The 8,806-nt window shown below is 34.0% G+C and overlaps 1 protein-coding gene across 1 annotated transcript; it reads right to left on the bottom strand.

Moving 5' to 3' along the window:
* Positions 1 to 1,081: 1,081 nt before the first annotated feature.
* LOC110873780 lies at positions 1,082 to 7,137 on the bottom strand. Its single transcript, XM_022122774.2, has 5 exons — positions 5,848 to 7,137; positions 3,399 to 3,456; positions 3,218 to 3,301; positions 2,956 to 3,097; positions 1,082 to 1,668 (listed from the first exon to the last, which is right to left on the bottom strand). The coding sequence occupies exons 1-5, from the start codon at positions 6,416 to 6,418 to the stop codon at positions 1,294 to 1,296; spliced, it is 1,230 nt and encodes a 409-aa protein (XP_021978466.1). The 5' UTR covers positions 6,419 to 7,137; the 3' UTR covers positions 1,082 to 1,293.
* Positions 7,138 to 8,806: the final 1,669 nt, after the last annotated feature.

Here is an 8,806-nt window from a genome sequence, read left to right on the forward strand (position 1 = left end):
TTCTTTTTCTTTTGTGTCAGCTTTATTTGAAATCAAGGTACCGATCGATGATCTAATATTTCATTATTATTTCACATGAAATTGAATTTGCATCTATCCATATTGGAGAACCACTCCTCTACACCATCTATCCTGCTACATTTTATCACCTACTCCTAGTTCGAAGAGGTTTATTTTATATAAAACTTTGAATATTGGTTTTATTTGCTTAATATAATGTGTCATAATTTATTACAAGGAGCTCATTCCTACACCTTAGGCCCATTCATTGGGGCTCATCCCCCACACCCGATGATATGGATGCTTACGTGACGGATCATCCTCAAAAGACTACCATCCTCCACACCTAATAGTACTATTTGACGCGTGTTATGAAAACCATTACAACTTGACCAAAGGTTTTTTGTTTGAAAAATTAGCTTCTATTTTTTTTTTTTTTACTTTGGTTGATGTACAAAGGTGGAAGTAAGAAGGATCCAAGAAACAAAATAATCAAATAAACAATTTTTTGTCTATTAATTATGGATTAAAACCGACTAAAATGTGATTTATTTGATTCTTCATTAGTCTGGTTGTTCTACTTTCAGCCACCATTGTATTTGATTGTATATATCGTTAATTAAAATATGATTCATTTGATTCATAGTTATTCAGTTCTCATTCACCATTGTATTTGATTGTATATATCGCTAATTAAAAAATTATTTATTTGATTCATAGTTATTCAGTTCTTATTTCAACCACCTTAGTAGTCAGCTATACCTTACAGCTAATTATGTTTATGTTTCTTAAAACACAGTGTTAATAAACCATTGAAACCAACCAAACTGTTCAAACCTAAGGAACCCATCTGGTTCGGTTCACGTTTATCATATGAAAAATCAAGTTTAATTGTGTTGTTCACGATTATTTTAACTTGAAACTCGTAGTCTACCTCAAATATTTTGTTTATTTATTTTTTTTTTTTTTGAACCATGTTAATTATTTCTAGCATTTAACACAAAATAACAATGTTTAAATAAACAGATCAGTTAATAAACACCTATAGTTGTTAGTTGTTACACTGTTAATATAATTAATCTCATAGAATGTGGTAGGAAAACCATAACATACAAAATGCATAAGCACATGCAAAACGATGTAAAGAATAATATCTAACAATCATCGTCACCATCATCATTTTCATGTATGTGCCTTTTCAATCTACAACCTAAAAACACCGTTAATACAACAATTTGTACACATACTCTTGTTCCCATATTCCACATAACACTACAAAAGACTACCAACATATTACTCATCCGATAAACGTAATTCATCAATAACCCTTGTTAACCCTAACCCGTTTCCATCCTCTGATCGTCTCTCTTCAGGTTTACCGTTTTGACCATCGTCTGTTACACCCTTTGCAAGTCCCGCGTCTACACATTCATTGAACCTGAAGCAACTAACGAGGTGGTCGTTAGTGAGCCCAGCCACTTGTAGAAACGAGTAAACGACTGTAGGGCCCACTCCTCGGAAGCCTCGTTTGACCAGGTCTTTGCTTATTGAATCTGCTTTTGATGTCTTGATTGGTACTTGACGCGGGTAACGGAATTTGTTCACTATTGGCTTATGGTTTATGAAACCCCATATGTACTTGTCAAACGACCCAAATTCATCAGTTATCTGCATCGTCAACACATGTGGAAATATCAAACCCAGTGCATTTGTAGTATAATACGTTTCTATTAGAGGTGACATGATTAACGGGTTGGGTAACCGACCAAAATGAGTATTTTTCATACAGGTTGTAATGGGTTCTGAAACCTTTAATCCATAACTTACTTTGTCAAATATACTATTTTAATGATAATCTAATGTTTTTCTGGGTAAAACGATTTAGGACATTTTATGTATTATAATTGCACTTCAGATGCCTTCGGCCCGTTTACTTTTTACTTAGTATATTGACTTACCCGTTTGGGTCCAATGGGTGAGTTAGCTAGTGAGTCCAATGGGTTTGGATCAAAACGATTTTTTTTTTTGTGGCTTAAAACAGAATGGGCTGTCAACTACTTTTAATGTATTAGAAAAACCTAAAATATTAAGATAAAATATACAATTTCTTTTAAATAAAACGATTTAGAACGTTGTAAGCATCAAGACAATTTTGCTCGTCTAACACGTTATTAATACGTATAGTAAGATACGACCCAAATTGAACTGTCTTGTTAGGAATGTAAGCGAGCCAAGCCTAAAAGATCTCAAGCTCAACTAGACTCACGAGCCTCTACTAGTTACGTAAATATATTGTCTATATAATATAAAATATAGCTGCATAAGTAAAGAGTTCACTGCCATTTCCGTCCCTGTGGTTTGTTCACTTTTGTCATTTCAGGCCAATTTTAAAAAATGCACCAGTTTCCTCCCTCCTCCCTGACATACTGGAAACGTGCCACTTTAGTCCAAAAATTAAAACCCAGTTAAGTCAGACAAGTTAAATAAAGGGTATTATTGTCAATTCATATATCTTTTATTTTCACCTTATTTTATGAATTGACAATAATACCTTTCATTTAACCTGTCTGACTTAACTGGGTTTAAATTTTTGGACTGAAGTGGCACGTTTCCAGTATGTTAGGGAGGTTAGGAAGGAAACTGGTGCATTTTTTAAAATTGGCCTGAAATGGCAAAAGTGAACAAAACACAGGGACGAAAATGGCAGTTATGTATAATCATAATAAAGAAATAAAGAAACTATATAATAAATGTATATAATAGACAGCCAAGCCTGAGCTGAGCTCGAGCCTATAAAATTACTCACAAGCTAATCTATAAACCTAAGACCTGAAACGAGCTGAACTCAAGCCGTCTTAATTCAGAACAAGCCGGCTCGGCTTGTCAACACCCCTAAAACAGGTTAAAACTAGCACCTCGAATACATAGTTAACAGATAACAAGAACAAGAGATACCTTGCACACTTGGCGAGCATTTTCAATAATGGCTCGTATTTTCACCTCTGAAAGAAGAGAAGTTGCAGGGTTTCCTGATGTTGCTATCTTCTTATCATTCAATTTTGAGACCGCAACAGGGTCAAATCCATGAAACACTTCCCTGCGTACACGTCACATTTCATTTTGAATTAGCATAGGTTAAAATATAACTATAATGAAATTCATATGTTTCATTTTTCTTCTTGCAAAAAAAATATATAGAAAAAAATGGCATGCCCACCTGAATAAATGCCTTTTGTTGAGGATTGCAGGCCAGGTCAGCTCAGCCAAAGCGGTTGATAAACTGAGCAATTCAAACAGTTTCCTGAAAGTTGTCATTCAATTCAAAATAAAAATTTAGAATTATAATTCGGTATTTTATTCAAAAAAATAAATAACATATTAAGTCTTTGGGTCCATACTTGTTGTCGTGTACTGGGACTCCCCATTCTTCATCATGAAAAACAGCATAACAAGGATCTTCAAAAGAAACGAAGAAATAAGACGCCATTAGCAGTGAATTACTTGCAAAAAAACTCCTAGAAACAAATGTAGGTTTTGAAAAAGGAGGCTATATATTACAAAACAAATGTTTACTATTTGGACTCAAAACATAATGGGAAAAGACTTCAAAGCTTACTATATCTAAAAGAAGCTAAACGTTGACTTTAGAGAATTTAAGGTGTTTTCTGAAGTTCAAAAATCTTGTTAAGTATAATATTAAAAAGATACTATATGGCTCCTCATCAGGAAGAGGATATGCAAGTTCACTAAAGTCTTTTAGTCTTCAATAAATATGCAGAGATAAATAATTAACAAATAAATAAATAAAAATATTTTCATGAAGGATTTAAGAACGATTAATCATCTTCTGGGTTTTTGTGCTTATTTGGTGCCATTTTCTGATCACCAATCTGTATGCTTGAGGAATAATATAAATAAAATATTTGACTATATGATGTGATTAACAATGCTATGATTAATACGTGTCTTAGAGAAGCACAGAGCTAGAAAACAAACTACATATGCCAAGTAACAGCTGAAAAGAAAATATAATTGCTCTGTGCACTTATTAATGCAACTGGCCACGAATGACGTAAAAGTAGGCTTGCAACAAATGTATCTGTGTAATGGATTGAGAACTTTAAATAGTAAGTATTTTCAGCAAAGACTATAAACAAGATGACTATATAAGTCACATAATTTCTTCTACATTACTGTTTTCTGAAGCATTAGATATAATCCTAACTTACAAATGCCAACTTTATTAAATTCATTTCTTGGTCAGTGCGATATTAAAATGATCAACAAATAGGGTAAAACATTGATAACTGGAAAATATAAAATGTTAGATGTTTTTATATAAACAGAAGCAAGTGATTACTGCTTGATATTAAAAGCGGGACTATCCTTATTCGTCTTTATATTAGAAAAAAAAAGGCAATCTTTCCTGCAATATGTGCTACAAAAGTCCCAGAAACAGAAAATATTTTTCCTCCATATTTCTGGAATCACACTCTGATCAAACAACCCATGATGAAATTAGGGGTTTGGTAGAAGATTTTTTAATTGACAACATAATAGCCGGTACTATTGTGAAATTGTTAGAAACAGCCCGCAATAATTGCATGAATTCCTAAGAGCAGATCACCTTATTTAACGTACACGCTGGGTTTTAAAAAGCAAGGCGCAGGGTCTTTGGCTTTTTTGCTTCTCGCCTTGTGTTTTTACAGGAAGTGCCAAAAAGCGCATTTTTTATGTTTTTTTGTGGGCTTTTTGGCCTGAGGCGCGCGCCTCATGTACCCTAGGCATTTTACTGCATAAAAATGTTGTACCTTGGGTTTTTTGACTTGTACATGTAATTAAAATGGTATAAAAGCCTTACTTATAGCTATATTTTGGTTAAAGGAAGCTAAAAACCTATGGGATATGTATGGGATATATAAAAAAAATTATATAAACATCTTGCGCCTCGGGTACGAAAAGCCCACCGCTTTTGCGCTTTGCGCTTCGCGCCTCAATTTTAGACCTCGTCGCTTTTGTGCGCCTCTCGCTTTTTAAAACCAAGCGTACACGAGTATATCTATTTAGCATATACCACACGTGGCTTCATTATTAGTTCAGAATAACGTACAAAATGACACTAAGGCACAGCCAGGTACAATGTAACAAACAACTAAGCATGTAGACATTCGCAAAATTATTTACCAAACAGCAAATGAAGAACCGAGAAATGAAAAGTGGTTATCATGATTAAAAAGGAAAGGTAAATAACACAAAAGAAGAAAAAGTGGTATCAGTATGAGTAAAAAAAAGTCACCGTGGAGATGCTTCCTATCATAAAGATAATACTTATTGGGAGATATACTCCTTGTTAATAACTCAGATATAATTGATGGCTATCTAAATATTAATCAGAACCTCTGAAACTAAGAAAGCACAAATAAGCGGGGACTTTTATTCATAACCTTTCATTATACCAAATGAAGCTAATTAACGATGTGGTGGTTGTCGCATGTTAAAGCTGAGCTTTACTTAATTATTTGTGAATTACCCAACTTAAATTCTCTACAGCTTCTCCAATCTCATAATGAGCAAAAAGTAATCTGCAACCTAAAACTTAACTGAGTAAACAAAGGTATGGTAATAAAATTTCTTTACTGCAACTATATAAGATAACATAGGTTGAATCTTTACACCAGTAAATTCCATTTATAGCCATCGTTTCCCTATTTTAGCTACATCTCATAAACCTTTTTTTCAATACATAACGACTGTACCCAATAAATCCCCCAAATAGCTTCAAAATGCAATACATAAACGATAGCTAAACAAGTTAAAAAGAACTGTCAGTTTTAGATAGAATAATACCAGTGTTAGCCGTCACCCAAGGACATCTCTTCCGTCCCAGCGAAGCATCACCCGAAGCCTCCAAAGAACCATCAATCTCCACAACATTTTCAACTTTCTCACCTCTTGAACCACTATCAACTTTTCCTACTTTCGAAACTGTTCTCAAACCATTCTCAACCTTTCCATTTCTCAAACCAGCAGATTCCTTACCACGGACCGGCGTCACACTCCGTCGACTAATCCTCCCAACAGACGCTCGACTGTGCGAAGAATCAGAGGAAGCGTCCGACGAGCACGACGCATTCATCGACAAATTCGACTTCAGCACCTTACAATCCTTCCGTCTCAAAACCGAAGGCGGCGGAGGCGTAATCGACTTAGAATGTAGCGACAAATTGACCGTCACAGCAACAGACGACGACGATTTCTTAACTTCCTCCCGTTTTCCTACTTTACTCCTAGGTTTCGCAACCGGTTTACGCAATTCCACAACCGATCTCGTCTTGTTCCCCGCAGGCCCTAGCACCGGTCGTGATTCCGATTCAGCAACATCCATTTCTGAACTCACGACTCTAGGTGGCTCAGACATTCAAATTTCTCAACGATTTTCAAATTCAATAAGTAAAAACGTATGCTAGGGCACAGTAATCGAGGATTATAGAAATGTCACATTAATTGCTCAACAAATTTGAAATTCAATACGCAAAACAGTAACCTAGGGCACAGAAATCGAGAACTGCAGAAACTTCACACAGATCTGTGCTCGGTGGCTCCGACATTCAAGTTGCTCAACGATTTTGAATTTCAATAAGCAAAAAAAAGTAACCTAGGGCACAGAAAACGAGGATTGCAAAAACTTCACAGCTCCGACATTCAACAAATTTGAAATTCAATACGCAAAAAAGTAACCTAGGGCACAGAAATCGAGAACTGCAAAAATTTCACACAGATCTGTGCTCGGTGACTCCGACATTCAAATTGCTCAACGATTTTGAATTCAAAAGGCAAAAAAGTTAACCTAGGGCACAGAAATCGAGGATTGAAGAACTTTTATATAGATTTGAAAGTTCGTGTGCGGAAATAATGAAAATGCACGAACCGAGTTTGGAGAATGAGGATAGATTGGCCGGAGAATATGACGGCGGAGACGACGGTGAGGAGTGGCAAAGGTGAGTGGTGGATGGAGGAACGTACGGACGGACGGCTGAGATGCTTCTAGAAGAGGTGGAGTTATGAGTCTGCTATGTAAAGTCCAAATTAGAGTTGATTAAAGAATAATTTTAAGATTTAAATATTTTGTCTCAGTCTCACCTGCTAAAACAACCAGTCTGTAAAGGTTTGTTATACTGTCAAGCCCTAGATGTGTTTTTTTCCTTTATTTAATTTAAGAAATAACGATTATGCCCAATGTGTTCTTTTAGTTAAAACTATACGTAAAACCCGTGTAAAAATACGAGTAGTTTTTAGAAATTTTACATACCAAATTTTATCAAACAACGAATCACTATACATTTTTTAAGGTTTAACTGATAATGAAATATAAAGAAATGGAACATCTTTTAAATGACAAAGTAATAATATATGTTTAATCGTTTTAAAATAATTAAGCTAAAAGAAAGATAATAAACAATTCTTTTGACAGCATTTTATAGCATAAAAGTGCAGAAAAAGTGGCATTTGGAGGGCAATAAAATGCATAAAAACCGACTTAGAACACATTTAAATGAATAGCAAGGGTGGAAATCGAAATCGCGTCCGCATAGTTGTAGAAATATGTGATAACCGATGGACCAAAACACCAGTTTTGGTGGTTTTAGAAGCAAATTATAGTTGTTCAATTAAAACGCTGGAAAAAAAGTGTATAAAAGGACATACCGATGGTTGTAGAAATCGCTAGTCGCTAGTCGGCCAGTGGGGTGGGGACTAGCGATTAATCGGGATTAACCGGGGATTAATCGTATATAATTAGGATTAATTGTAATTAATCAGAAATTCATCAAGATTAATCGGTGATTAATCAGGGATTAATCGGTGTCTAGTCGGGATTTTTACAACCATGGACATACCTTGGATACGAACGAGGGACCTAAAGGCTAGAATGTGTTGCATCTAACACTTCATCAAGGTCTGATTTAACCCACATCCTTTATTACACACTATGAATATATAAAAAAGAGCTTATGGGTTTTAATCAAAGATAGAACAAAATCAAACCTCCTTCCCCTCATACAGTAATTGTTTGTAACCTTCGATTGCAGCCTTTAGCACGTATTCTGAGAAAATAATCATTCAAATGATTATATCTAATACTAATAAAAGAGTAACTTTAATGATACATGGCATTTTCTTATATCAAATGATTTCACCAAAATACCATATGGCAATTTATCATGCTACCTCAACAATATAATAAATAATAAGTAAACTAATATAAAGAATATTAAATGGTTGAAGTTAATATATATTAGAAATAATCTTATATTCATGAATATAGCTCTTCATTATTCTTAATTCTTAATAACTAATATTAATTATCTACTTACCTATACTTTAGTATAATATCTTTACTTTAGTAAATAAAAACATACTTATCAAAGGAAGAGAGTAACTTTAATGCCACATGGCATTTTCTTATATCAAAGGATTTCACCAAAATGCTATATGGCAATTTATCATGCTACCTCAACCATATAATAAATAATAAGTAAACTAATATAAAGATTATTAAATGGTTGAAGTTAATATATATTAGAAATAATCTTATATTCATGAATATAGCTCTTCAATATTCTTAATTCTTAATAACTAATATTAATTATCTACTTACCTATACTTTAGTATAATATCTTTACTTTAGTAAATAAAAACATACTTATCAAAAGAAGATGAGATAACCAAAAATTTATATACCCGTCACTATTTGACGTAACCAAAAATTTAAAACCTCATCACGTTTATAATTTGTTATTATCGTTTT

The sequence above is a fragment of the Helianthus annuus genome, chromosome 8 (genome assembly GCF_002127325.2).
Source record: "Helianthus annuus cultivar XRQ/B chromosome 8, HanXRQr2.0-SUNRISE, whole genome shotgun sequence".
NCBI classification, from domain to species: domain Eukaryota; kingdom Viridiplantae; phylum Streptophyta; class Magnoliopsida; order Asterales; family Asteraceae; genus Helianthus; species Helianthus annuus.